Raw genomic sequence first — 27,964 nt, 5'->3', positions numbered from 1 at the left:
TTTTTTGGGGGGGGGGTGTGTGGGAGACACCCAATCTGCCTGGTCTCACATTCCCTATGGGTGGGGCCTGGCAGAGGGACCCAGCGAGTCCCAGGGTGGGTGGTGGGTTTCCCAGGCTTTCCTGGGAAAGGTCAGTGATCAGTGGGCCAGCTGGGCTGGTGACTTCAAAGTCCTGGCTCAGACACCCCAACTTTACAGTGTTGTAGGCCCTGGGTGGGCTGTATCTGGATTCTAGAAGGCCCCATGCTGCTGTCCCCAGCTGAGCTCCACTGACCTTATCAGGCCTAGGGGGCCCGGAAACCTCAGCTGGCTGTGGACAACTTCCTGTCTCCAGGAGGAAGCTGGCCTGGGGCCCTGTCACTGGGGACGGGATGCGGTGGGCTTGGGGTCCACTCTCTGCCTCTAGGCTTTCTTATGGTGTCTTCCCACTTGTTTTGCTGTGGCCCAGACAGAGTTCTGTCCAGAGCATGGATGAGTCGCTCTTGGATCACCGTGGAGACCTGTATGTTGGGAATCCACTAGGCCTGCCTGCTAGAGCCTAAAATGTCTATTAACAGGTGACTGTCACAGCTCCGAGTGGGAGAGGCCTCCTTGATGACTTACCTGCTGACCATTCCCAGATCAATGATGTCGTACAGTGCTGGGTCTGAGCAGGGAGTGCGATGCATATCTGTGCCATGCCGAGGTTTCCAGTAGCAAGCCTCATCCACTCATCTCTTACTTGAGCATACCACCGGCCCCATTCCTCGTGAGTGGCCGCGGTACCAGCACATGGGTTTCTCACTGAGCACAAAGTCCTCCTGATCCCTCCACTCTGTACGTCTGAGCCTCGATCCTGATCAGGGTCGAGTATTACTCCAGTGTATTTTCTACACAATTTTTTGTCAGAGTTCAAATTTCTGTGTGGGAGGGTACTCACACTGGGCCCACCCAACTTGCTTGTGTGTAGGTACACAGATCAGAGGCCAACCCTTTTGTTTGGCTATCCCTGCCACCATTGTCCTGCTAATGATGAGGCTCAACAGTGTCTCGCTGCCCAACAAGCAGTCCCCCTGGGCTAATTGACCCACTGCACAGCTCCTAGGGAGAAGTAGCCTGGGCTACAGAGAAACCACAGATGGTCAGAAGCCAGACCGGCTACTCTTCGTTCTTTTTTTTTATTTGCATTTTTAAAAAACAATTAAATTAGAATACAAATATTAGAAAAGAGTGCCGTGTGGCTGGCCAGGGCCCCGGCCTCCCAGCGAGTTCATGCGGTGACACCGCCAGGCCGCCCAGCTCCAGACCGGACCCGGTATTGCTTCCTGACAGAGTCGGGTGGGGAGGGCGGCAGGATGCCCCGAGGTCTGCCTGGCAGCGGGGCGTTGGAAGAGCGAGGCTCCGGAGGGTAAGGAGGCAGCCGGGGAGCCCCATGCCGCGGGCCACACAAGAGCAGAGCGACAGCGCCCAAGCCCGCGGCCGGCTGCCCCATGGGGAAGTTAACCTGAATGAATTGGAGTTACCGAGGTAGCTGGCTAGAAACGACACCCCCCCATGCCACCCGGGTCTGCCGCCGCGCCCGGCCCCGGGACACCACGTTATTGCACATTGTGGCCACCGTCCCCGGCCCGCCGCCCCACCATGGCTTCTCAACTAAAACTGGTTGCGACCAGGCCAGCACTCCGGGGTCAGGGCTCGGCCTCAACGCAGGGAGCGGGGACAGCCGCCGGCCGCTGTCCAGTGTCCGAGGTCCCCGCGCCCCGCGGGCTGCTCCGGGAGGTGGCGTGCAGGCTGCCGGCCCGTGTAAGTGTTTATTTTCTCGTTTTTTTTTTTGTTTGTTTGGTTGTTTTTTTTTTTTTTGTCATTTTACTTTTTTTTTAATCCCCCCCAAGAGGAGAGTCCAGAAGTACAGGAGCCGGGAGCCGGGGAGGGGTGGGCGAGGGAATGATGGACGGGAGCGGCTCCCGCCCTCCAGCGCCCCGCAGCGGCGTCAGCAAGCGGGCACCAGTCCCTTCTGGAACGGGCAGCGGCGCTTCGGCCGGGGGCCCTCGTCATCGTCCTCATCGTCGTCCTCGTCCTCATCCTCATCTTCTGAGGACGACGAGCTGTCCAGTGTGAGGTCCACCACGTCTGCGCCTGTCTTGCCGTTCTCCAGGCCACCGGCCGCCCCCGCCCCGCCGCCGGCGCCGCCTGGGCCACTCAGGCCACTTCCCATGCCCGGGGTGCTGGAGGCTGGTGCGAGCCCGTTGGCGTCCGAGGTGCCTGTGGGGACAGGGCAACAGTGCTCAGCCGCCCTGCGTGGCTGGCGCGGTTTGGCGGATGCTGTTTGGGGGACTCACCTAGCACCAGGATGGGGCCCTGTGGGCTGCAGCTTGGTTCCTTCTCTGCACGTATTGGGCGCCATGAACCTTCCGCCAGGAACTCAATCTCATCTGCGTCCTCACACTCACTCAGGATCTTCGACAGCAGCCTGTGGGCACCAGAGTGGACAGGTCTGGGCAAAGGCACAAAGTGCACTCTGCCCGGTGCCCCGTACGCCTGGAGAATTCACTCCTATACATTCTGAGGCCCTGTAGGCTGAACAGATCTCTTATTGACTTCCCACAGCACACGTCTGGGATCATGTCGGCCAACAACAGGAGCTTCTCTCCAGGAGGTCCCTGGCTACACTGGGGTGGTGACACAGGGCTCCACCAAGGGCAAAGGCACCTGCTGAGCCTGCCAGCCCTGGCTACTGCTGGCCTGGAGCTTAGGGGAGGGAGGGCTTGCTGCAGAAGGACGACCGCAGCTGGGCTGAGAACAGAGGGCAATTGAGTCCAGCCCACATGCCCAGTCCCAGGGCGTTCACTCCACCCAAGGCTAGAGCTGGTCAGGGAAGTGGCCATCTGCAGGCTGGGGAGCTGGGCTGGTGGCTGCTTCAAGAGCCCCTGTCTCACTAGGAGCATGGCAGATCAAAGGCTGTGACCTCTGGGAGGAGCCAGGCTTGAATGGCAGGTTGGGGGTGGTAGTGCATTCAAGTCCCTCTTCCCAGCCCAAGGACAGACAGAGGTGCCCCCACCCCCAAGTGGTTCTGAGGGCCTCAGTTCTTTGTCCAGGCTCTGGGGACACAGAAGTGTGGCTGGCACCTGGCAGGAACCTCAGGTATGGCAGACAGCAGACTCAGTGTTCTGAGTAGAGAGCTAAAACACCCCAAGGGAAGGAGCAGCACCCTCCCTCTATGCTATGGGACAGGTTCCTGCCTGTCTTGCCCTCCCCACATAGAAGCCACATCTGCAGGTGACCACTGGCAAAGACTGGGAGCTCAGGGTCACATGCACAGGGGACCTAGCAGCCTGAGGCTGCGACAGAATGACCCTCTCCACAGCAAAGGCTCCAATAATCTTGCAACAGAGGCCACAGACTACGGGCTTAGAGCAGGGGAGTCAGGCAACACAGCCAGCTGGTGTCTCCAGTGCAGAGCTTGGCTCTGTTCTCCGTGACACACCCCAAACACAGTAGTGTTCAGCCTGGAGTGGCCCAGGCCAGGCCAGACTCACCCATCTATGATGAGCTGGTCATAAGCTGCGGGCTTGTCACACACAGGGCACATCCACGTGGGCTTCTTCTCATTCATTTGTAGGTAGAACACGGCATCAAAGCACTGCAGGTGTGCGCAGGTCTCTGCACGGCAGGGCACCGAGAGCCGCATCTTCACCAGCTTGGAGAGCAGACAGATAGGATGTGAGGATACTGCTATCCCAGAATGACCACCCACATGGCTGGGGACAGATGGGACTCACTGGGCAGATGAGGGACACTCGCACTCCGGTAGTAGCGATCTCGCTGTCAGGGTCTAGGCGAAGCTTCTCCTTGACTATGTGAGGTGACAGAGGGGATGGGGACTGTCAGACAGCAGGCTCTCTCCACAGCTGAAGGAGACTGCAGGTCTCATGTAGGCCAGGCTGGCCTCTAGCTCCTGATTGCCTGCTTGGAAAGTCACTTCCAGCCAGCCTGAACCCCACAAATCCCGATGCATCCCACAGAAAGGCCCTGGGGGCTCCCACACCTGCTGAGGCTCTGATAGGTAGCATGTCATTTCTGGAAAGATCCAAGAGGCACAGCTTCCCTGAGGCCATACAGATATGTTGTGGCAACATCACAGCCCTGAGGGGTCAGCTGAGAATACCACTGAGATGGCACAGAACCTGTAGCGTCAGGCCAGCAAAAGCTTTTTCTTAAGCCTTGTGACCTGTCGAACACTGACCAGGCGCATGCACACAGGGTGCACCTGTGACTTTGCTGTCCCAACCCTGGTTAACAAACAATAGAGCTGGTAGCCTTGGCCTGCAAAGCAAGCCTTCAATTGCTCAGGTAGGACAACTCCAGCAGGCCTGGGCCCCCTCCTCCCAGCTAGGGGGTCATGATAGCACCCTCCTCAGAACAGACTGGAACCTGGCCAGGCCAACCCCAGTTGAGACGGGAAACAACAGGCCTGAATGCCCCCAAGGCAGCTGAGGCCTGCCCTGCAAAGGAATGTCCACTGGGGAGGTCCAGAGCCAGGGAGGTTGGGTGGGCAGTGTGGGCTCTTAAGCCTTCTGCAGGGGCCATGTCTTCAGAACTACACTGTCTGTCTCAACTTAAAAACACCCATCTTGGCTGGGCGATGCTGACAGACTCCTTCAATTTCAGCACTTGGGAGGCAGAGGCAGGCAGATCTCTGAGTCTGAGGCTAGCCTGGTCTAGAGAGCAAGTTGCAGGACAGCCGGGGCTACTATACAGAGACCCCTGTCTCAAAAGAACAATGCCATCACCTGTGTCCCACCGTCCTGCTGCTCATCATGCTCTGTGCCCACAGACCAGGGCCTAAAACCCCACGGCAAGGGCCAGGAGCTGGACCCCAGCCTGGCCTTGCGTCTTTCCCCACATCTGTCACTGCACACCCTAGCAGGAGGTCCCAGCAGGCACAGCAAGGCCTGGAGGCCCTTCCACTCACCCAGAGCCTTGCAGAGCTCAGGATGCTTCACCCCAATCGTCTTCAACCTCTGTAGCAGGTCTGAGGAGGTCAGCTGTCGCACCAGGTACAAAGCCACAGAGTAGCTCTGTGGACAGAGAGGCTGTGTCAGGGCAGCAATGTGGAAGGATGGGGTGCTGGGCACAGGATGGACAGGGAGACATGAGGCAGTTGGGTGCTGGGCCAGGGCTCACCTTGCCATAGTTGCCCCAGGTAACAGTAATGCGGTTGGTGGCCGAGGACAGATACATGAGGTGGGTAAGGTTGATGGGGCGGCAGGGCCTCTTGGGTTCCACACCAGGCTTGTTGGAGGGATAGTAGCCCTGTGGACAGAGCTATACTCAGCCCCACCAGGTCCCCATTCCTGCTTGGTGTCTATGTCACCCCGCTCCCAGGCTGCCCCGCTCACCGGCACTGAACAGTAGCTGTGGTTGACTTTCACAGCGATGTTGGGTGGATACTGGTCCTCCTGTGGACAGCTGGTGTCAGAGTAACAGATCCTAGGGAGACAGCAGGACATGGGGCTGTGGGGGAACATGAGACACAGGGGGGCTGTGGGAGTTCACGGGACATGGGGGTGGGGCTGTGGGGACACACAGCCAAAGAGAGAGAACTGGGAAGGCCTGTGCAATGAGAGCAGATGGTGGCAGTACAGGACAGCTTGTTGGGGTTGCTGCAGGTCGGGGTAGGGCGTGGCTTGCTCTCTCGCTGGCTCGTACCTCAGTACCACCTGCACTGCTTTCACTCCAGGCTGCAGCTCCCTGTGGGCAGGGCAGGAGCAGAGTCAGTGGCAGCATAGGCCACCCAGGGGTCCTTCTCTTGGTTACCAGCTAAGTGGTCATAGAACCCACCCACCCCAGCTTGACCTCTGCCTTGGCAAATAAGGCAGGGACAGCCCAGGCTCACCCACACCCATGGCACCCAAGGGTCTCTGGGCTTCGTCTGATGACGTGTGTGCCTGGGAGAGGCTCCGGAGCCTGCTGGGCCCCACCTGGAGTTGCGGATCATCTCCACCTGCCGAGGGGTCAGCGCGAAGATGCACGGGCTCTCTTGCAGCTTCTCAGCACTCTGTGGGACTGAACACACGTGGGTCAGGCAGCCTAGCTTGACAAAGGCCACCACTCTTCACCTGAGACTCTAGTGACATGTACTGGCCTCGCCCATTCTGGAACCCCCCCTCCACCCCCAGCCATGTAGCCCAAAGGTGGAGGGGTAGCCGCATGTATCTGTGGGCCACCGTTCTGTCTGCACGGGCTCCACAACAGCATGCTGGCCTATGGGGCGGGAGCCCAGCAGGGGGCTTTTAGTTGCTGTGGCCACAGCAGGCCTAAGGAAAAGGAGAAGAGGCAGTACTGGCACCTGCCACCCAGTGTGCAGGAGGCCGGAGCAGAAGGATCTTGGGTTCAAAAACCTGCCTGGGGGCTGGGGATTTAGCTCAGTGGTAGAGCGCTTACCTAGGAAGCGCAAGGCCCTGGGTTCGGTCCCCCAGCTCCGAAAAAAAGAACCAAAAAAAAAAAAAAAAAAAAAAAAACCTGCCTGGACTCCAGGTGAGTCTGAGCCCCAAGGGCACACAGCAGTGGGGAACAGGCCTATAGCTCCACCCAGCTCTGCAAAATCAGCCACCATCCCTGCCAGGTAGCATTGTCTGAACAGCCGCAGGATCTGGTTTATGAGAACAGCTGATGCTGGGTGTGATTGGCCTGGAACCTTCTGACCCGAAGGCTGTTGCCTGTGCCACATACTGAGTACAGGCAGATTCCGACCTGGGGTGGAGTGGCTGGGGTGAGGGGATTGTCTCACATACAGAAAGAGCCATGGGCCCCTGGGTGACAGCAGGCTGCATGCAGAATGCTGCAGGGCCCGAGGGAGAGCTGAGACCAGGGCTGCCTGGGCCACTCAGGGCTGCCTACCTGCAGCCATCATCCAAGGGAGGGTGAAACAAGCCCAGCAGGACCATGGCAGACACCTGAGGTGGCAGTGGCTGGGTAGGAGATAAGAGTCCCATCCTCCAGCAGCCAGGCTTATCCCACCCATGCCACTGCAGGAACCACAGGCTGCCGGTCCCCAGAAGCAGCCTGCCCCCACCCGGCACTGAGGGCTGGGTCTCCAGGGCAGCACCAGCCTTGAACTGAACCCTTCCTGGAGGCCTCATCAGACCCACCCAGTTTTATGGCCTTTGCACCAACTGTGGCTCTCACTTTATAGCCCAGGCTGGCCCTGAACCTGCAACCCTCCTCTAATAAGTTGTTGATGCTCATGTCTGTCCTATACAACAGTGTCTGAGGGCCTGATCAAACTGTCCAGGCGTGGTGGCCCACACTTAATCCCAGAGGCAGAGGCAGGTAATCTCTGTGAATTCCAGGATAGCCAGAGTTCCACAGAGAAACCTTACATCAAAAGAAAACCAAGGGGTTGGGGATTTAGCTCAGTTGGTAAAGCACTTGCCTAGCAAGTGCAAAGCCCTGGGTTCGGTCCTCAGCTCCAAAGAAAGAAAACCAAAACCAACTGCACACCGCCAGTTCGGAATGAGGTGGGATGAGGGCAGCCTGGGCTACCCAGCAGCCTGCTGCCTCCTTCCCTCCCGACCACTCTCTCTGGCCTCTACAGCATGGGTTTTAGGTGGAGGACCACACCATGGACACTGCACATGGGCAGGGCAAACACAAACTCTGTGGGGGAACCCACAGACCGCCTCTGCCTGGCCTTGGAAGACGATGCCCAGGATCTTCACTGTTGTGTGGTCTAAGTCTTGTGCACTCCAGGGTGGAGGTGGGCAATGGGAACCCAATAGAGAGTAGGACTACCCAGGACCAGCTCTGGGTATCCCTAAGTCCCTCGAGACATTGACACAATTGCCACTTCATCCAGGGGCTACAGGGGATAAGTGGCCTCCTCACCAGACGGTCTCACTGTGTAGCCCTGGCTGTCCTGGAACTTGCTCTGTAGACCAGGCCTGCCTCTGCCTCCTGAGCGCTGGACTAAAAGCATACACCACCACCTGGCTAAAGTGATAGGCATTTAATGCAGGACTATCTGATTGCACTAGCAGTGCCAAGGCCAAAAGTGGGGCCCCATCTGCCTCAGGCCAGCCATGGCAGCAGCGTGCTGGGCTCGATCACCTAGGTACCATCAGGTCCAGTTCCACACAGCTGCCCTCGCCCACCACAAAGGTCCTGAGTTAGGGGTCGGCAGGGAGCAGAACTGACTGAGGACAGAGTGGCACTCAGCACCACTGTGGGACTCACGGCTAGGTGGGGATGTACCTAGCCACAGAGGAGCACAGCCTGTGCCCCGGGGGTGGGCAGGACCAGTGTACTCTGCTCACCCGTGCTGCTGTCCTGCCCCAAATCCGTGATTTGAGCCAGCCAGGCCCAGCCTGGGGGTCAGACAGCAAGGGTGGTGGTGGATGCAGGGGTGCCTGCCGATCAGTGCAGCAGTGGGGAAGTACAAACAGGATCAGAGGGTCTAGATCATTTTTGTTATATAACAAGTTGGGCCAGCCTGAGCTACCTGAGTCCCTGCCTCAAAATACCACAAAAAATAAACACCCAAAAGGTAAAGTGCAACAGATAAAGGTAGTGTTGAAAGCCAGCTATGGTGGAGGAGACGTTATATGGGCAGGCATTGGGGAGCACCTGTAACGACTGACTGGGAAAGGCCTGGGGTGGGTAATGAAGAAGTTAGTGTGGGAGGCTGAGGTGTAGCCTGTGCCAAAGCCCTGCTGACAGAACCAGGCAGGTTTTCCCAGTGTCCTCTGAGGATGACACGGGTGGACCTCTATTCACAGCACTGTCGGGGCTGGAGCTAGAAGACCATAAGTGCCAGGGCAGCCTGGGAACTGACCCATGAGGACAGCAGGGGGAAGTAGCAGGGGCTAAAGAGGCTGATGTCCCATGAGCCGGAGGATCATGGGTCCCCCAGCCCTGGCCACGTCCTCAAGTCTAGAGCCCCCATCACTCTTTACTACCATAATGGCTTCATTCCATCTAGATGACCTCCAGGAAGCCCTCCAACTGCTCAAAGGACACACGGCCCTAGGGCAGGCAACACCAGCTCCATGATACCTCCTTCTCCACCCAGTCCCACACCATCCTCACTTCTGCCTGGACCTCCAGGTCTCGAGTCCTGAGTCAGTGCTGCTGTGGGCAGCAACTGCTATCTATCAGGGCCTGCCTACCCTGGAAGTGGGGGAGAAACCAACATGGACCCCCAGACAAACAGGGGTACAGCCTGGTGGAAAGGGAATCAACCTGGGGGCTAGCTCAGGCTGCTGTGTGTCCTTGGATGAGTCCCTTGCTCTCTCTGGTTACTGGCTGTCCATGTGCCCTGGTCTCCAGCTGGTCTCTCCCTCCTTTTCCCCTCCCCCTCCGGGTGCTCAGGTGACATATGGGTTCAGTCCGACTGTGTCTGGGGCCATGCTGGGAGGGTCTAGGCCAGGGCTAAGGAAGCCTGTGAAATCTTGGGCTTTGGAACTTGAGAAGTCACAGCCTAAGACCTAGGATCAGCACCCTTACCGAGCAGCCCCTCAGGGTGTGGGGACCCTGGGAGGGGGTGCCCTGGTGAGAGGCAGGCGGGCAGGCTAGATCTCTTTGTTCAAGTCGCTGGTATACAGAGGAGCATGCTCTCCCGGAGATCAGGTGACCGAGGTCCCTGGGGGGTAGGGGCACAGTGATGCATTGTGGGGCAGAGTGACGGCTGGCTTGCTCGGCAGGAAGGAAGCCTGTCATGCAGGCGGGGAGGCCAGGGGCCAACCTCTTGGCACTTAGGTCTCCCTCAAGATGACACCCAGTCAGCTTGGCCCCAAGGCTCCTGACAGCAGGGGGGCAAGCTTGTGGCACTTGGAGCATGACAGGAAGGGCAGGGTGGGCAGACTGGAGGCTCTGCCTAGAAGCCCCCATCAGCATCGTAGGTTTCAAGAGAAGGGTGGAGCCTCAGTAAGGGGATGGGGCCTCTAATCACAGAAAAGTCCTGGACCATGCCAGAAGGTACAACCACTGCTGTCCACTGTCCTTCCTCCAGCAGCCCCAATTTAAACACAGCCCCCCACCCCTACCCCGCGCCAGTCCTAGGATAGGAGGACATGGCCTTGCTACAGTAGAAGAGTGCTACCCAGGCTGAAGGGAAGGCCCCTAAGCACCACGTGGTGTCAACAGAAGGCACTGCCCATCTCTGAGCCAGCCCAAGTACTGGGGCCCAACCTCTGGGCTTTCACAGAGGCAGGCAGGATGGAGAATGTGGCATTAGGACGTTGGGAGAATCCGAGAAAGTCCCAGGACCTTCTAGGTACACAGCTCAGGGCAGCCTCTGTGGCTACAAGCCTACTTGGCAGTGCGCAGAACACCAGGCGCTGTAGAGGGCTCGGAGGCCATCCTTGCCTCAACAGGGAGGATGGGGTCTGACCGACCAGTCTATGACCTGGTACCCTGAGAACTTGGAACTTAGCATCTATTTTTCTTTTTCTTTCTTTTCTTTTAAAAATCAGGGTCTGGGGGCTGGAGAGATGGCTCAGCGGTTAAGAGCATTCATTGCTCTTCCCGAGGTTCTGAGTTCAAATCCCAGCAACCACATGGTGGCTCACAGACATGAGTAATGGGATCTGATGCCCTCTTCTGGTGTGTCTGAGGACAATAGTGTACTCATATACATAAAATAAATAAATAATTCTTTAAAAACAAAATGTCATTTAAAAAAAAAAAAATCAGGGTCTCTTTGCCCAGGCTAGCCTCAGAATCATGGCAATCCTCTTGCCTCAGCCAACCAAGTGGGGGGTGAAAGGTTATGCATGCTAGTGAATGCTTGGCTCACTTTTCAACCTACACCCTCAGCCACACCCTCCGAGGTCTTAGTTTGTAGCCCAGTCTAGCCCCGAAGTCTGCAGCCCAGTCTAGCCCCTAAGTGATGAGAAGGCCAGGATGTGCTTGCTGCCCTGCCTCCCACGCCATGTGCTTTAAGCTACTAGGTTTGGGGAGGCTGGTCATGGGGCACAGTGCTGAGACTGCTTTGGGGGTCTCGGGACACTGCCCACCACTCACCCAGCTCAGTGGGCTTCAGCAACTCGTCCAGCATGTTGAAGAAAGGCAGCTTTACCAGGCGTACCTCCGGCTTAAGGGCCTTGGTGGGCAGGCGCCCCAGTCCATTCAAGTACTTCCCGTACAGCACGGGGTAGTCCACGGTGGGTCCTGACAGGGGAGTCCTGGGCATGGAGTGTAGTGCCAGGGGATCCAGGGGCCGTGGCGCCTGTGGGCCGGGCTCTGCACTCTTCTTGGCATAGCGAGTCTCATACAGCTCTTTGATCTTCTTGAAAAGCTCCGGGCTACAGTCAAACTGCACCAGCTGCAAGGCCCTGGTCACCAGCTCATGCTTCAGCCCGCTCTTGCTACGACCTACAAAGCCCAGCAGCATCTGCAGGTCTGACACTCGGAAGCTCATCACCATGTTCTGCAAAGGGGAACCACAGCAGCTCTCAGGGATTTGATCCTCTAACCTGCATCTCCCCTCGCCCCACAGCTCCCTTCCTGCTTCCTATAAGTGCTGTTCCAGAGTAGGTATGGCCTGCTAGTCTCAGGCAAGGACCCTGGGCACCATAGGCGGAGACAGGTCTTCCAATAAGGCACCCTGGGTTCTGCCCTTGGTTTTTAGCCAACCATGCCAGGAGTACCCCCCAAGGCACCACCAGGGTACCCAGGAACAGAATGGGTGCACATGAGAACAGCCAAACTGAGCAGTGACCTAGCTAATGACAAGGTGACACAGATGGGCAGGCCTAGGAATGCACTTACGGGATGTTTCAGGCAAAAGGAAACCAACCAGAGCATAAGGGGATTCCAGAGCATGACCCAGGCCCTCTGGCAGGACACCTGCACTCAAGACAGCTGATGGCTGCGGGCATGGCAGGGCCCCACAGATACAAGGACTGGGCATCCCTGACAGGTCAGCTGGGTCCAGGGTCTCTTGTGTTAAGTCCTGATTCTGGTCTCCACTGAATGAAGAGTGGAGGTAGAAAGGGACTTCCACAGAGCTGGGACACATACCCCAAGTAGCATGAGGAGACAGTCAGGTGACCCAGTCTGTGAGCCCCAAAGAAACCTGTAAAGCAATACAGAAAGCCCACCTGACCAGCCCAGGAGTCTGGGATCTGTCCCATTGGATGTCCACCTGGTCACTTGGGGTGCTGAGCACTACCTAACATGGCCCTTGGGACCAAAAGCAGTGTCCTAGGGAGTACTGAAAAAAACCTGAGATCTGGGGTACCAGCTACTACAGCATGACTTAAGTACTCCTGGTATTACAGGGTGGGCTGGAGTTTGACCTGGTTACTACCAAGCTTCCCAGACCTCTGGAGGATTGTAGGGAAGCCCGGACTCTCCAGGGACTCTAGGGTATGTGGCTCTTGGGCACACCTAATGTGGCCTTCACTTCCTCCTGCACGCAGGGACGAACAACACATAGTTAGCACATTCGTACCCAAACCCTCACAACTCAGGAGAGGTAAGTAAGGTAGGAGCCCTCGGTGGTTCAGTCAGAGCAGGGGCTTTGTGGTCCCAGTGGTTACCAGGAGCTCCATCACCGAGGATGCATGGCAGCATGAGAGCAGCCAGGTCGCTACCATATGGTCTGGGTCAGGTTTCTTAGCAGCTGCCATGGCCCAAGCAGCCTGCTAAGGAACAGCAGGGCATCGGACAGGTGCAGGAAGAAGCCTACATCCATCGTCCAGAGTGCATTTCCCGCCCTGGCACAGACTGCAGCATCAGCGCCATGACTTCTGGAGCCTTCAGCCGGGGTGTGATGTAGAACGACAGCCCAGACACAGACACAAGTGGCTGCACTCAGCTGTGTCACTAGCCAAGGGTCTTCAGAAAGCTGAGATACACAAGGGCAAAAGGTTGAAGGCTTCACTCCAGCCTGTGGCAGGGACCACTCATCTGCAGGATGGAGCGTGGTCCATTCATTCACAAACACCACAATCGCCTCCTGGAAGCCCCAGTGGACCTCAGAAGACAGACTCTCTGGCCTGTTGTGACAGGCTGGAGGATAGCTACAGGAGAAGTGGAAGTACTACCATCAAACTTCAAGCACTGTGAGGGCCATGACAGGAGCCCCTCTGGATCATTTCAGAGCTGCAAAGAAGGGACAAGTTCACCTAACTAAGGTGGAGGAACGGTCTAGCTGACAGAGGGTCAGCAACTTTTATTTCAAGGATCTAGACAGCAAAGAAGCAATTACAGCCCTTATCGCTGAGGGGGGAGGTGGGTACAGAGGCATTGGCCTCCCCCAATGTTCTAAGGATGCTACAAGAGGGAATTCAAGCAGTAAAACTGGGTCCCAGACCCACAGTTCACATGTACCCATCTCAAAGTTCTGTTCCCCAAGAGTTTATGTAAATGGTATAGATTTTGGGTGAGTGAACAGGGGGGAAGATGGTTACACTTTTTAAAAATTTTTTGGAGATAGGGTTTCTCTGTGGAGCCATGGCTGTCCAGTAACTCACTTTGTAGACTAGACTGGCTTTGAACTCAGGGAGATCTCCCTGCCTCTGTCTCCTGAGTCCTGGGATTAAAGGCATGTACCACCACACCCGGAGTGCACTTTTTATTCAGAGTCTCTAGAATCACTCTAAGGGTCCTGGTGGGGAGGGAAGAACCATGTAACAAAAGAGACAGGAAAGGAGGGTGGGCAAGTCAGGATCTTATTGGTAGGAAGATGCTTGAGGAAGACTGAGGGGCTGGAGCCTTGGCAGGGAGACAGCGTAGAACTGGATGAAAGCTAAGCCAAGCTGTACTCCGGGAAGGTTTAATGGGACTCAAGAAGGTCAGAGCCCTGGTACCTTAATGCAGAAATGGGGGAAACAACCCTAAACAGTGCTCCCCTGGACTCAGTCAAGGTGTCTCGTGGGGATCAATCTGAGGAACACATAAAAAGAAGAGGGTGGTGGGTCCAGCGGGCTACACCAGGCAGCAGTAAAACCCTACAAGATGATTCACTAGGATGTAGAGGTTAGAGAGTGAGGCAGGATCATTGGAGGCTGGCAAGTGGGGAGTGGGACTCGAGGGGTGGGTCTCTAAAATGAACTTGGACACTTATAGTTGGGTTGAGTCTGGAGTCTGACTTATTCAGTAGTGGGAGGTGTCAGTACGGGCCCAGAGAATCAGAGCACTTGTGGAAATCCCTGCAGACCTTCCCCATGCTGGCCTTTAGGGGAGGAAAGGGGGGGGCACCCGGACCTGAGTCCTACTCGTTGCCTTGGAAACCCGATGGAGAAGTCACTGCATTCCTTCGGCTTCCAAGACCACAGAAGGACCCCCACTTCTGTCCCAATGGAGCTCACCCAAAAGAGGACAGTGCCTGTTCCCGGGAGGCTGTGTATTCGCAGCCTGTAGGAAACCCAGTTCGGGTCGGTAAAGAAGTGACAGTAGACGGCGGGGACACCCCAGGAGGGTGCTGGCGACCCCGCCCCCGGTCTCCCCGCCCCCCGCCCGCAGGCTCAGCCCGCGTCCTGGTCGCACCCTCGCCAGCCCGCGGCGCCACACCCCGCCCCCCGCCCTCCTAGCTCCCTGCGAGGAGCGGTCCGTACTCCGCCACCCGCCTGTCCCGGCTGGAGCCACTCTCCCTCACTCACTTTGGCCTCCACCAGCTCTGCCGCCATCTTGGCCACTAGCGTCCCCCGCGCCGGGAGGCCCCAGCCGTCGCGTCACGTGAGGGCCCTCGACTGTGGGGCGGGACCTGCGCGAGAGCCAATAAAAGCAAGTGCTGGCTCCTTTCTCCACGCCCCCGCGCCTGAGAGGCGGGAGGAGGCATCGCGCGCACGCGCCCCCAGGAACCACCGCCCGAGGATCTAGCCAATCACAACGGACAATTGCCAAGCCCCGCCCCCACAGTTATTTTTCAAGGCGCTGGCTGCTACCACGCCCACTCGGGGAGGAGTCTGGGTGCTTAAAGGCATAGCAGCACTTCCCGCCGCCTCATTTCTCTTGCTTCAAAAAAACCGCTAAATTTTTGTATTTGTATTTATTTAGTATGTACATGTGTGAAAGTCAGAGAACAGTCTAGGAAAGTAGGTTCTCTCGTTCCACTGTGTAGGTCCCAGGGATGAACCGGGGATCAGACCTGAGCCATGCGCCCTTTGCCGTGCTCCCTCGCTCTTACTGACCCCACCTTTTCTAGAGAGCACAGGCCGGACCCCCTGCCTCGTTTTCAAATTGGCTTGCGGTGGCAACAATTGTGGGCTTTTAAAATTGTTTTAAAATTTTGTTTTTTGAGACAGGGTTACCATGACGCCCTGGCTCTGTGACACTCGCTCTGTAGACCAGGCTGGCTTCAAACTCACTGAAATCCGCTTGCTCCAGCTTCCGGAGAATTGGGATTAAAGACAGCCGAATCAAGCACAGCCTAGTCTCGCTTGTTAAGGGCATAGAAGCCCCTCCAGCAGCCCCCCCCCCTTTTTTTTTTTTGGTGATCAAGGCCACGCCCACTCTCCTGTGGTCTGTTTTATTTATATATTGTGGGAAACTTGCTCATTTTTTGGTCGTCCAAAGACAATTTAAGGAGTTTATAGTTCCACAATATGGGTTCAGGGAATGGAATTCAGGTCATCAGGTTTGGAGACTAACGCGAATGGGTGTGGGTGCACGCGTTCTGAGCCTCCTATGTGGAATTCGGAGGACAATTTGGTGGAATTGCTTTCTCCTTTAACCAGGTATCACAAAATGAGTCCCGAGGATCGAACTCCTAATAGGCTTGTGGGCAATCACCATTTCTGGGGCCCTGCTTGGCGTCCTAAGTACTCACAAGCCCCACCCAACTCCCAGGATTTCGACGCTTGCACTAAGGCCACGCCCACTTCTAGCCCCGCTCTGGGTTTTTAAGCCCCGGACCGCGCGGCCTCTTGCTTCCGTTTCATTGGGAGGACTGGACCGCGCCCACGTCCAGCGCCAGGAGGGTGGTCTTAAAGGTGTATGTTCTTCCGGCTATGGTGCATTTTATGGCTCTTGTTTACGCTTGCGTTTTTTGTGAAGAAAAGGCTGGGGATGAACAGAATGCGGCCGGGCAGGTGTCCCTGTTCCCTTCGAGCGGCAGCTGGCAGGTACAGGGCTCTCGTGGCGATGTAGCGGTGGGGTGCGAGCCTTGTCGGACCTGTACAGTACACATTCGGGTTCTGCTTGCACATTCTCCCCTTAGCCTTTCGTGTGTGTGTGTGTGTGTGTGTGTGTGTGTGTGTGTGTGTGTGTTCAGATCGGTTCTGTGCAAACCATTCAATCCTTACTCTTGTTTCTAACTAAATTGAGAGAGAGAGAGAGAGAGAGAGAGAGAGAGAGAGAGAGCGAGCTCTACCAAGCCTGAGGTCTCACTATAAAAAGCCCCCCGTGACTCCCTAGTACCCACAAGATGTAGAGTGAAAACTGATTTCTTTTGAGAACCAGTCTCATGAAGCTCAGCTCACCTGGTAGCTTCTAGCATCCAAGTGCTGGCTTGACAGGACAGGCGCGGCTCACCCACCACACCTTATTCTGTGATGCTGAGAAAGCTCTCCACCAACCAAACCCAGCCAGCCCCTTTTGTACTCTTGTTTGATTTTTTTTTAAAGATTTATTTGTTTTATGTATTGTGTGTTTTTTTTTTCCTCTCAGTTTGTCTGTGCACTTGTGTGCATGGTGTCTCCAGAGGTCAGACCCTCTCTGGAACTGGCTACAGATGGTTGTAGGCCACCATGAGGGTGTTTGAAACTGATCCTGAGTCTCGTGCAAGAGTGCTGTAATCTTCGAGCAGTCTCATCTAACTGTCATACACACCCTACCTCTTCTGAGCTGTACTCCCTTTTTTTGTTGCTTCTTTTTTTTTTGTTTGTTTTGTTTTGTTTTGTTTTTTGGAGACACGGTTTCTCTGTGTGGCTCTGGCTGTCCTGGGACTCACTCTGTGTAGCAGGCTGGCCTCAGACTCAGATCCGCCTGCCTCTGCCTCCGTGACACACAGGATGAATGCTGTGACCACCATCCTGGCTTCCGCTTTGTTTTTTGGACAGGTTTTCTCACAGAACCTCTCGTGCATTGGATGTGCTGAATTAGTTACCACTGATGACTTCCCGTCTCTACCTCCCCTTTGCTACAACGATGGATGAGCCACCACATCTGGATTTTTGCATAGTTTAAGGATTTGAACTTCGATCTGTTATGTGTTCAGCAAATGATTTCCCCACTAAACAACTCTCTGTCTCACCAACATCATTACAGCTTGACAACAACACTTCTCTCAAGAGGTCTGTCTTCCTATTTCCCTTTGGGTTGTTTGTTTGTTTGTTTGTTTTCTTTTTTTTAATTGGCCTTTCAAAATGGACTACATTTCCCAGAACTCTGAAGGCACCCAATATCACATGATCATAATCCATCCAATAAGGGGAGTGATGTGTTCTTCCTCTTTTCCTCTTTCCTCCTTGGCCTAGTCTAAGACAGCGGAATACTGGATCTTGAGGAGGAAGGCCATCTTTTAGAGACTTTAAAAGAAGACAGCAACAGTGAACTTACATATAATAAATAAATAAATAAGCTCTGAAGAGATTCTTTCTTTTTTTAAAGATTTATTTATTTAATGTAAGCACACTGTCGCTGTCTTCAGACACACCAGAAGAGGGCATCAGATCTCATTACAGATGGTTGTGAGCCACCATGTGGTTGCTGGGATTTGAACTCAGGACCTCTGGAAGAGCAGTCAGTGCTCTTTTTTTTTTTTTTTTTCTTTTTTTCGGAGCTGGGGACCGAACCCAGGGCCTTGCGCTTGCTAGGCAAGTGCTCTACCGCTGAGCTAAATCCCCAACCCCGCAGTCAGTGCTCTTAACCACTGAGAGCCATCTCTCCAGCCCAGAGATTCTTTTTAATATTTTAATTTTACTGTCTTTTTCTTTCTTCTTTTCAAGACACGGTTTGCCTCGGGAGTCCTAAAACTCGCCTTGTAAACCAGGCTGGCCTCAAACTCTACTCTGCCTGCCTGCGCCTCCTTTGTGCTGAGATGAAATGCTCCGCCACTGCAGGATTCCTTTCATTATTTCTGTGTGAATATACTCACATGAGGGCAGTGACCTCGGAGTCCAGAAGAGGGCGCTCCGCTCCTTGTGAGATCCTGGAGATCCACTCTCCTACCTGGATAGCCATCTCCCCATCCCGGGTGGGCCTAAGTTCCATTGCATTTCACCCTATTTTATCACTCTGTGGCTTTTTTCCTTTGTCACATGCACGTGCAGTGCAGGCATTCGTGTATGTGGGGGTCAGAGGTTGGTATCATGTCTTCCTTTATCTATATTTTGTACTTTTTTGAGGAAGAGACGAGAGATTTTCCAAGGGTCACTGGCAGGCTAGTTTAGCCTCGTGGAACTCCAAGTTCTCCGAGGGCATGCAGAAGATTTTTATGCAAGAACTGGGATTTGAACCCAGATTTTCCTGTTTTTATGGCAAGTACTTGACCAACTAAGCTATGACTCAAGCCTTATTTTTTGTTTGATTTTTTTAAAAAAAATTATTTATTGGCTCGTATAAGCTACAGTGTACTTATATATAATAAATAAATAAATCTTTGAAAAAAGAAAGAAAACTTTTTTAAAAAATCATTTATTTACTTTATTTATATGAGTGCATTGCCACTGTCTTCAGACACACCAGAAGAGGGCATCGGATCCCATTACAGATGGTTGTGAACCACCACGTGGTTGCTGGGAATTGAACTCAGGACCTCTGGAAGAGCAGACAGTGCTCTTAACCACTGAGCCAACTCTCCAGCCCTACTTCATTCTTACAAGAACCCCGTGAAATTTCACTCGTATTATTCACTCGGATGGCCAGAGACATCCAGTAACTTATCCAAGGTCACATAGCATAGCACATTAAAGCAAGACCAGAATTTAAACCTACATCTTCTCTGACCAAACCTTAAATCTGATTTATCTCAATGTATCATATATTTCTCCCCTTCACGGAGGATAGGCAGACCCGAGCACCATGCAGTTGGTTCGCCCTGCCGGCAGGGACCGCTGTATCACACGCCGTGTCCTCCACGCACGCGCAGTGAACCCTTTCTGCGTCTAAGGATCCTATTCCCTGCCGCATCCTTGCCTCGCTCCCGCTCCTGCCTAAACTGATTACTGCAGATCCTGAATGGCTGTCTAGCAGCAAACTCTGCAGATATTAGATGCCCTGCTTCTGGCCGCATGCCCATAGTCGCCTGTCAATCCCTTTGCCCTGTCTCAGCCCTGAACATTGCCCTGTTCTCTTCCCCTCATTAGCTAGCTTCTAGGAATTTGCCAAGAAGGCCAGCCACTGAGAGCAATTCAACTGCTTCTCTCCAAAATGAACTTTAATTACTTAGTCCTGATAGTGGACACTCCTTTAGCCCCAACGCTGGGAGCCCAGAACCAGGGAGAATGTCTGAGATTCCAAGCCAGACCACAATGGTGCCCAGTGAAGCCTTGTCTTGGTTTTGTTTTCAAATACATTCTATTTTAGTTGGGCATGGTAGCCCACACCTTTGATTCTAGAAGTTTCAAATCAGAGGCAGGCAGATGTCTTGTGAGTTGAGGCCACCCTGGTCTACATAGTGAGTTTCAGGCAAACCAGAACTAGGTAGAGAAGCCCTGTCTCAAAAAACAACAAAAGGGGTTGGGGATTTAGCTCAGTGGTAGAGCACTTGCCTAGCAAGCGCAAGGCCCTGGGTTCGGTCCCCAGCTCCAAAAAAAAAAAAAAAAAAAAAAAAAAAAAAAAAAAAAAAAGACAAAAACAAAAAGTGAAATTACTCCTTTTGAGCGAGGGTCTCCTGTAGCCCAGAATGACGGGATCTTCTTGGCCCTTCTTCCACCTGTTTCCTTCCTGGTCCCTGCAGGGTTTGAGATGGCAGGCAGGCCCTGTACCTGCTTGGTCAATACTCTACCTGCTCAGCTCAGCTCAGCTTGATTGACACTTTGTTTATTATTAATGTGTGCACGATGTCTGTGCCACACATATATGTGGCTCAGAGAAGTTCCCAGAGTGGCTTTGCCTTTCCACTGTGGTTTTGGTGTCAATCTGAGGGTATCAGATTTGTGTTCTCAGTCTTTAGTTTGAGAGAGTATTGCTGGGAAAGCAGGGTTGGCTAAGAGTTTCCCACAGTCTTTCATCTTTGAACACTTTGGAAGAGCAGGCTAGGCCAGCCACCTCCACCCTCAATCCCCTTTATTTGTTTGTTTGTTTATTCATTTATTTTTCTGAGATTAAAGGCATGTGCCTGTTACCACCTGGCCTTTCAACTTTCTCTTTAGGTTTTGAAACAATGTTTCTATATAGCTCAGGCTGGCCTTGAACTCACATGGCTGAGCATAATCTTTTTTTTTTTTTTTTTTTTTTTTTTTGGTTCTTTTTTTCCGGAGCTGGGGACCGAACCCAGGGCCTTGCGCTTCCTAGGTAAGCGCTCTACCACTGAGCTAAATCCCCAGCCCCGGCTGAGCATAATCTTGTGCTTCTGTTCCTCCAGTTTCCAGCTGGTGGGATGAGAGACATACACTGCCACCGCCAGTTTATATGAGCTTCTCAGCTGCTAGGAAAATGCTCTATACCCTGGGCCCAGCCCTAGATGGCTCCATCTCTGGGAATATTTGCCCTGTCTCGTCGCAAAGGCCCCACTCTCTCTAGAACGAGCTGTCAAGGGTTTCTAACACTGCAGGGACCTCTCTGCTCTTCAATAAAATAGACAGACAGACAGACATATCAGGGTGGAAAATTTCCGACCATAGCGCGCATGCGCTGGCTGGGGTAACAGTTGACTGGAATGGAGTCAAATACTCTGGTGTAGATGGTCCTTAGTTCTGGAGCTTAGTTCTTGACTGCCACTGCTTGGGTGGCTCCGCGTTCTTGCCACTCAACAGACATGTTTCTTGTCACCGGCCTCAGCGGTGCTCTTGTTGAAACTGAGATCACGTTTTAATAAAGCAAACAGAATAAGACCGCAGTGGTGGAGGCGGGTGCAGGTTAATTTTAGAGCCAAGATTCGCAAACCGCATTGCTTAATTTACTTATTTTAGGCTGGGACACCTCCCCTCCTGGAGGAGCCTGGAAGGGAAAGATGTATCCCCTTGCTGAAACTGAGGGAACTTGGAACAAGGCTTCCCCCAGGGGAGGTAGTCAGCAAGGGTCGAACGCCGAACAATGAGCATCTATTGTGTGCAGAAGGCTGCGCGCCCAGGGTCAGGCGGGGACAGCCTCGCTCGCGGTCCTGCGGCGCCTCCTGCTGGACGCACGCGGCACTGCCAGTGTGGAGGACTCAAAAAAAAAAAAAAAAAACAAAAAAAAACCCAAAAAACACTTTGTCCTTTGTTTAGGTATGGGGTGTGGGGCGAGACAGAAGGGTTGCTGCTAGTAATGGGCTACAGAAAGAAACCTTGTCAAAAGGTGCAAAAAATTAGGAGACAAGTGACAAAAATCTAGGAGACAACAGGTTTTGTTTCATTTTGTTTTTCAAAGAAGGTCTCCTGTAACCCAGGATGGCATATTAGAATCCACTGTGTAAGGAAGAATGGCCTTGAGTTCTTGTTACCCCAGCCTCCGTCTGCCAGGCAGTGGTGGGCTGACAGCTGGCTGCCACCAGCCGAGCTCCACGCGCTGATCTATCCGTCTATTTATTTGTTTGTTTGTTTTTAAGACAGGGTTTTCCGGTCTAGACCTGTCTCTTCTGGAAATCACTCTGTAGCCCAGGTTAGCCTTGAACAAAGATCTCCTTTCTTTGCCTTCTAAGTGCTGGGATTAAAGGCGTGCACCACGGAGTTTCGTTTTTTATCATTATTGTTGCATTCTTGCCCGCAGGAGGATCAGGCATTCAAGGACAACCAATACAGCTAACCCAGTTGAGGGCCAGCCTGTTCTACCAGAGATCATGTCTCTGGAAAAAAATAACTTCAGAAGAGCGAGGTGTGTTGGCACACGCTTTAACTGGGCACAGTTCAGGCAGGCATATCTTCGGGTTTTGGGGCCATCCTTGGCTGCACCCATAGACCTTGGTTCCAAAACAAGGAAGAAAGTGTAATAAAAATACAGGCAAGGTTTAGCAGAAATAAATCTGTGGCCCTAAGGGTCGCTTTCTCCAGCTTTTCCCAGAGGTGTCAAATTACATAACAGTCTCAAACCTAGGCCCAACCCACTGACGGGTCCGAATTTCAAAGTCCTTTTTATTGACTTACAAGGTTTTCAAGGAAAATCTTGGAAGTAACTGTGTTCCGAAGAATCTACGTTTAAAAACCGACCCCTGGATCTTTGCCTTGGGTCCAAGGACCGAGCTGGCCACGCCCCAGCCGCGCCGCAGCCACTCCCAAGGCAGTTCAAGTGTTAAGCCCGAAAGGTAGAGCTCTGCGCATGTGCACACCCGTCCATAGCTGGGTCCCAGCCAACCAGGCCGGAGGAGCACCCGCGCCGTCACGTGACGTGCCCAACCGGCGTCGACCTATAAAAGGCCGGGCGTTGACGTCAGCGGTCTCTTCCGCCGCAGCCGCCGCCATCGTCGGCGCGCTTCCCTGTTCACCTCTGTATTTGAGAATCCGACGCCATCTGCCACCATGGTGAGTGTCCGCGGCGCGGCAAGACTTGGGGACTGAGACGAGTCTTCGGGGCAGCGGGAGGTGGCCGGAGCGGGACCCGGAAAAGAAAGGAGACATGGCTGCCTCTGCATGGGTGGCGGGACGTGGTCGGCTCGCGGCGCCATATCTGCACCTCCTCTGCCCGTCTTTGGGAGTGTCGGCCTCCTGAAGTTGGAGTGTTTTCTCTAATTCCTTCGTCCAGCTCTCCTTTCCGAGAACGCTGGGGTGGCTGTGGGAGGGGCGGCGTTTGCTGATGTGGCAGCGGACATAATGCTGTATAGCCCTGTGCCCATGGTGACAGGGTGATGGTGCTCCCGGGAAGTGACAGCCTGCAGGGGTGGCTCACATGGAGACCTCTAGTGAGCTGAGCGTCTTCCGCCCTGGCCTTTATCTCCTTCCTTGGTCCGCACAATGGAACCGGTCCCCTCCAAGCTGAGAAAATGGCTCATGGGCCTAGGGGCCTATTGTGGCCTTTGATCCCAGCATTTGACCTTGGCGCACAAGGCGGGTTGGCAGTGTGTAGCAGGCGAGGTTTTGTCGGCCTGTGTGGGCCCCATCTCGTGCGGGCCCCCTGTCGCCTGCATTGTTGGACTGCTGGGGTGGCAGTCCAGCTTGGCGTTGATTACGTGGTGCGGTCTCAGCCTAGGCTCCCTGGTACTCTTGTTCTAGTTGTCATTTTGGTTAGGGTTGGGTTCCTGACACATCTGGTGACTCTTGATGCTTCTTAGGTGGTAGGCTTGTAGGTGTGAGTCGAATGAGCGCCAGTTTTGGGGAGACAGCTCTTTGGAACCCCACAATGGGGTGCTATCGACCCGAGTTCCCAGAATCAGTCCTGACCGCCCTTCCCCCACCACAGGTGAACTTCACAGTAGATCAGATCCGTGCCATCATGGACAAGAAAGCCAACATCCGGAACATGTCAGTCATCGCTCACGTGGACCACGGCAAGTCCACGTTGACCGACTCCCTTGTGTGCAAGGCTGGCATCATCGCCTCTGCCCGAGCCGGGGAGACACGCTTCACTGACACTCGAAAGGATGAGCAGGAGCGCTGCATCACCATCAAGTCCACGTGAGTGTGAGGGGGAGGGGTCCCTCATCCCCCAGCCCGTGTAGATGAGATATGTCCACCAGCCTGATGATTGGCTACCAGTGGTGCTGTGGGGTGAAGGGACCCAGGAGCGGTTTCATCTGGTGGCCATGTCTGGGCTGACGTCCCCTTTCCCCCCCTTAGTGCCATCTCCCTCTTCTATGAGCTCTCCGAGAACGACCTGAACTTCATTAAGCAGAGCAAGGATGGCTCGGGCTTCCTCATCAACCTCATTGACTCTCCAGGTCATGTGGACTTCTCCTCAGAGGTGACCGCTGCTCTGCGTGTCACTGATGGAGCACTGGTGGTGGTGGACTGTGTGTCTGGTAAGCCATGTTGGTGGGCACTGTTATAGACGGCTCTTTTCATGGTACAGTAGTGGCAAAGACAAATTCTGCTCAAGGTGAGGGTGAATTGAGCTGTTATCTGAAGTTGGGCATGGTGGTCCCCATGTATGTCTGGGCAGGATGGCGGTGAGGTCCAGCTGCATGTAGTAGCAGTTACCTTTAATTCCAGCACTGTGAGGTACGTTGATCTCTAGGTCCAGGGCCACCAAGGCCTGTCTGGGAAAGGTGAGAAGGGCTAGTAGCATGAGGCTCATGCTCTCAGGAAGGTCCAGGCTGGGAACAGCACCTGCAGCTGTGCCTGCTGGGGACCACCACTGTGCACCCTGGTGAATGCCTAAGCAGGTTCTTAGACAAGCCCACTCGGGTCTTGGCATGGAGGACAGCTGTGTTGGTCATCACTGCCTGTACTGTGCAAGGTTTGGGAGTGTGCATAGCTGAGCAGTCCCTGCACTCCCGCAGGTGTCTGTGTGCAGACAGAGACAGTGCTGCGGCAGGCCATCGCTGAGCGCATCAAGCCCGTGCTGATGATGAACAAGATGGACCGGGCCCTGCTGGAACTGCAACTGGAGCCTGAGGAGCTCTACCAGACCTTCCAGCGCATCGTGGAGAACGTCAATGTCATCATCTCCACCTATGGCGAGGGCGAGAGTGGACCCATGGGCAATATCATGGTGTGAAGCTACTCTTCTGGGGGGAGCGGTCAGGGCTGTGCTCCCTGGGAATCCCTGGGCCCACACATGATGACGGAAATTCTTCACTTTGACCTGATGTCTGTTGAAGAAACTCAGTGTCTGAGGCTGTGGGCTTGTGGCTGGGCTGGCTGCTAGCCAACTTTGCTGGCTAATTGCTGCTTTCCTCCTCAGATCGATCCTGTCCTGGGCACTGTAGGCTTTGGCTCTGGCCTGCATGGGTGGGCCTTCACACTGAAGCAGTTTGCAGAGATGTATGTGGCCAAGTTTGCAGCCAAGGGTGAGGGCCAGCTGGGTGCAGCTGAGCGGGCCAAGAAGGTAGAAGACATGATGAAGAAGCTGTGGGGAGACCGGTAAGAACAGGGCATGGGACAGCCTCCGGTGCCACCCATCACCTATGTCTGTGCCATGTGCCGATGCTATGTGACCTCTCTGTGCTAGGTACTTTGACCCGGCCAACGGCAAGTTCAGCAAGTCAGCCAATAGCCCAGACGGGAAGAAACTTCCCCGCACCTTCTGCCAGCTCATCTTGGACCCCATCTTCAAGGTGTTTGATGCCATCATGAACTTCAGGAAGGAGGAGACAGCCAAGCTGATCGAGAAGCTGGACATCAAGCTGGACAGTGAGGACAAGGACAAGGAGGGCAAACCACTGCTGAAGGCTGTGATGCGTCGCTGGCTGCCTGCTGGTGACGCCCTGCTACAGATGATCACCATCCACTTGCCGTCCCCGGTCACTGCACAGAAGTACCGTTGTGAGCTGCTGTACGAGGGCCCACCTGATGACGAGGCCGCCATGGGTATGAACCAACCGTGCGGTCGTCCTGCTCAGCCCTGGGCCTTCCCAGCCTTAGCAATTGGCTGATGTGGGTTCCCACCTCTCCTAGGTATTAAGAGCTGCGACCCCAAAGGCCCCCTAATGATGTACATCTCCAAGATGGTGCCAACATCTGACAAAGGCCGCTTCTATGCCTTCGGTAGAGTGTTCTCTGGGGTGGTGTCCACAGGTCTGAAGGTCCGGATCATGGGCCCCAACTATACACCTGGGAAGAAGGAGGACCTGTACCTGAAGCCTATCCAGAGGTGGGTACTGTCCTTACTCTCCTGAGCCCTGGCTGCTTTCCAGGAGAGTCCTTTGACATCTGCCTTCCCTTTAGGACCATTCTGATGATGGGCCGCTATGTGGAACCCATTGAGGATGTGCCCTGTGGCAACATTGTGGGGTTGGTCGGAGTGGACCAGTTCCTTGTGAAGACCGGCACCATCACTACCTTTGAGCACGCTCACAACATGCGGGTGATGAAGTTCAGCGTCAGCCCTGTCGTCAGGGTGGCAGTGGAGGCCAAGAACCCAGCTGACCTGCCCAAGCTGGTGGAGGGGCTGAAGCGGCTGGCTAAGTCTGACCCTATGGTGCAGGTATGTGCCACTAGCTCACAGGCTTGCTGGGGTTAGAGGGGATGCCTGGGGAAGGGGGGTTGCTGACAACTGTCCCCACAGTGCATCATCGAGGAGTCTGGGGAGCACATCATTGCTGGTGCTGGAGAGCTGCACCTGGAGATCTGCCTTAAGGACCTGGAGGAGGACCATGCCTGCATCCCCATCAAGAAATCTGACCCTGTCGTGTCCTACCGGGAGACAGTCAGTGAGGAGTCCAACGTGCTCTGTCTTTCCAAGTCCCCAAACAAGCACAACAGGCTGTACATGAAGGCCAGGCCCTTCCCTGATGGCCTAGCAGAGGACATCGATAAGGGTGAGGTATCTGCCCGCCAGGAGCTCAAGGCGCGTGCCCGTTACCTGGCCGAAAAGTATGAGTGGGATGTTGCTGAAGCCCGCAAGATCTGGTGCTTTGGACCTGATGGCACTGGTCCCAACATTCTCACCGACATCACCAAGGGTGTGCAGTACCTGAATGAGATCAAGGACAGTGTGGTGGCTGGATTCCAGTGGGCCACTAAGGAGGTGAGTGAGTGGTGGGTGAGCCTGGGTGCTCTGGGTGTTAGTTCCTGAGGGCTGCTGGGGGGCTTGACATACAGCTCTTTGCAGGGTGCTCTTTGTGAGGAGAACATGCGTGGTGTGCGATTTGATGTCCATGATGTGACCCTGCATGCTGATGCCATCCACCGAGGAGGTGGTCAGATCATCCCCACAGCGCGCCGCTGCCTCTATGCCAGTGTGCTGACTGCACAGCCCCGCCTCATGGAGCCTATCTACCTGGTGGAGATTCAGTGTCCTGAGCAAGTGGTGGGCGGAATCTATGGTGTCCTGAACAGGAAGCGTGGCCATGTCTTTGAGGAGTCCCAGGTAGCTGGGACCCCCATGTTCGTGGTCAAGGCCTACCTGCCTGTCAATGAATCCTTTGGTGAGTGTCTGGTCCCTGGAGTTTGCTGATAACCGGGAAACCTGTGGGGGTGGGTGAGGAGCCAGAGGGGCAGAATTCTTTCTCCAATGCCAAACTAGTTAGGGGTGGCCAGGAAATCCAGAGCTAACCTGGAAAGCCTCCCCGGGAGGGATGACAGGACAGCCAAGCATGCCCCAGGGAAGATACCTAAAGGCCTAGGCTACTTAATGAGCCTCCTGTCTTCTGTCTGTAGGCTTCACTGCCGACCTTCGATCCAACACTGGTGGCCAGGCCTTCCCCCAGTGTGTGTTTGACCACTGGCAGATCCTGCCTGGGGACCCCTTTGACAACAGCAGCCGCCCCAGCCAAGTTGTAGCTGAGACCCGCAAGCGCAAAGGCCTGAAGGAGGGCATCCCAGCGCTGGACAACTTCCTGGACAAACTGTAGGCAGCCTGGTACTGCCACACGCTGCACAGTGCCCGCCCATCAGAAGACACCTTGAGACTGTCCCCACAGTGCCCCTCTGGAGGCTGCTGGGGCCATCCTGACATCACTCAGCACTCACTTGCTACCAATTCTATTTATTTCGGAATTACAAGGCAGCGTGAATGGCCCTCTGCAGGCTGGACTGGCAGGCCGTGGGGTGGGCAGCACACGGTGGTTAGCATTTTCAGAGGGAAATAACGCAGATGTCCAAAATTCTAAATAAATGCATTCAGAGGTTTATGGGGTCCATGGCCAAGTGTAATTCCCCCAGAGGGGGAAGTGGGGGAGTGCCTCCAGGAAGGCAGGCAACCCTTAGACCTGCAACCCAGCTGTGCGAATCATTGGAGTAATAAACTCTTCTGTGGTTGAACCCTATGGGCTCCTCAATCCTGTGCTGTGCGCCCCTTCCGGGTACCTCTACCTTAGAGGGTGTCTGGCTTCTCCCACAAGGCTCCTGGTTTCCTTACTAAG

General features: G+C 54.6%; 2 protein-coding genes and 1 non-coding gene across 4 annotated transcripts; 2 read left to right on the top strand and 1 right to left on the bottom strand.

Moving 5' to 3' along the window:
* Positions 1-1,141: 1,141 nt before the first annotated feature.
* On the bottom strand, positions 1,142-14,667 carry Pias4 (protein inhibitor of activated STAT, 4). The gene is made up of 11 exons (NM_001100757.1): positions 14,586-14,667; positions 11,002-11,407; positions 5,961-6,045; positions 5,689-5,730; positions 5,379-5,469; positions 5,164-5,292; positions 4,952-5,057; positions 3,759-3,832; positions 3,516-3,676; positions 2,319-2,449; positions 1,142-2,241 (listed from the first exon to the last, which is right to left on the bottom strand). The coding sequence occupies exons 1-11, from the start codon at positions 14,610-14,612 to the stop codon at positions 1,970-1,972; spliced, it is 1,524 nt and encodes a 507-aa protein (NP_001094227.1). The 5' UTR covers positions 14,613-14,667; the 3' UTR covers positions 1,142-1,969.
* A 776-nt stretch (positions 14,668-15,443) lies between these two features.
* Positions 15,444-27,863, top strand: Eef2 (eukaryotic translation elongation factor 2). Of its 2 annotated transcripts, XM_063263119.1 has the most exons (13): positions 15,444-16,049; positions 16,986-17,219; positions 22,155-22,526; positions 23,401-23,615; positions 23,778-23,959; positions 24,440-24,651; positions 24,844-25,022; positions 25,111-25,469; positions 25,557-25,752; positions 25,827-26,085; positions 26,167-26,628; positions 26,713-27,028; positions 27,261-27,863. In XM_063263119.1, exons 3-13 carry the CDS (start codon positions 22,524-22,526, stop codon positions 27,452-27,454), a joined length of 2,577 nt encoding a protein of 858 aa, XP_063119189.1. In that variant the 5' UTR covers positions 15,444-16,049; positions 16,986-17,219; positions 22,155-22,523; the 3' UTR covers positions 27,455-27,863.
* Positions 24,714-24,777, top strand: Snord37l (small nucleolar RNA, C/D box 37 like). The gene has a single exon (XR_005487673.1). It is a non-coding gene; the product is annotated as a small nucleolar RNA SNORD37 (small nucleolar RNA).
* Positions 27,864-27,964: the final 101 nt, after the last annotated feature.

This window comes from Rattus norvegicus, chromosome 7, assembly GCF_036323735.1.
Source record: "Rattus norvegicus strain BN/NHsdMcwi chromosome 7, GRCr8, whole genome shotgun sequence".
In the NCBI taxonomy this organism is placed as follows: domain Eukaryota; kingdom Metazoa; phylum Chordata; class Mammalia; order Rodentia; family Muridae; genus Rattus; species Rattus norvegicus.
Note: the sequence above shows the minus strand (reverse complement) of the source record. Positions and strands in the feature narration are given on the sequence as shown.

Coding starts and splice junctions, on each gene's coding strand:
- Pias4 (NM_001100757.1), bottom strand. CDS start 14,612: ATGGCGGCAGAGCTGGTGGAGGCCAAA. Junction 5,731..5,960: donor GAGATGATCCGCAACTCCAG/GTGGGGCCCAGC, acceptor CCCTGCCCACAG/GGAGCTGCAGCCTGGAGTGA. Junction 5,058..5,163: donor CCTGGGGCAACTATGGCAAG/GTGAGCCCTGGC, acceptor CTCTGTCCACAG/AGCTACTCTGTGGCTTTGTA.
- Eef2 (XM_063263119.1), top strand. Junction 24,652..24,843: donor GACCCATGGGCAATATCATG/GTGTGAAGCTAC, acceptor TTTCCTCCTCAG/ATCGATCCTGTCCTGGGCAC. Junction 25,753..25,826: donor TACCTGAAGCCTATCCAGAG/GTGGGTACTGTC, acceptor CCTTCCCTTTAG/GACCATTCTGATGATGGGCC.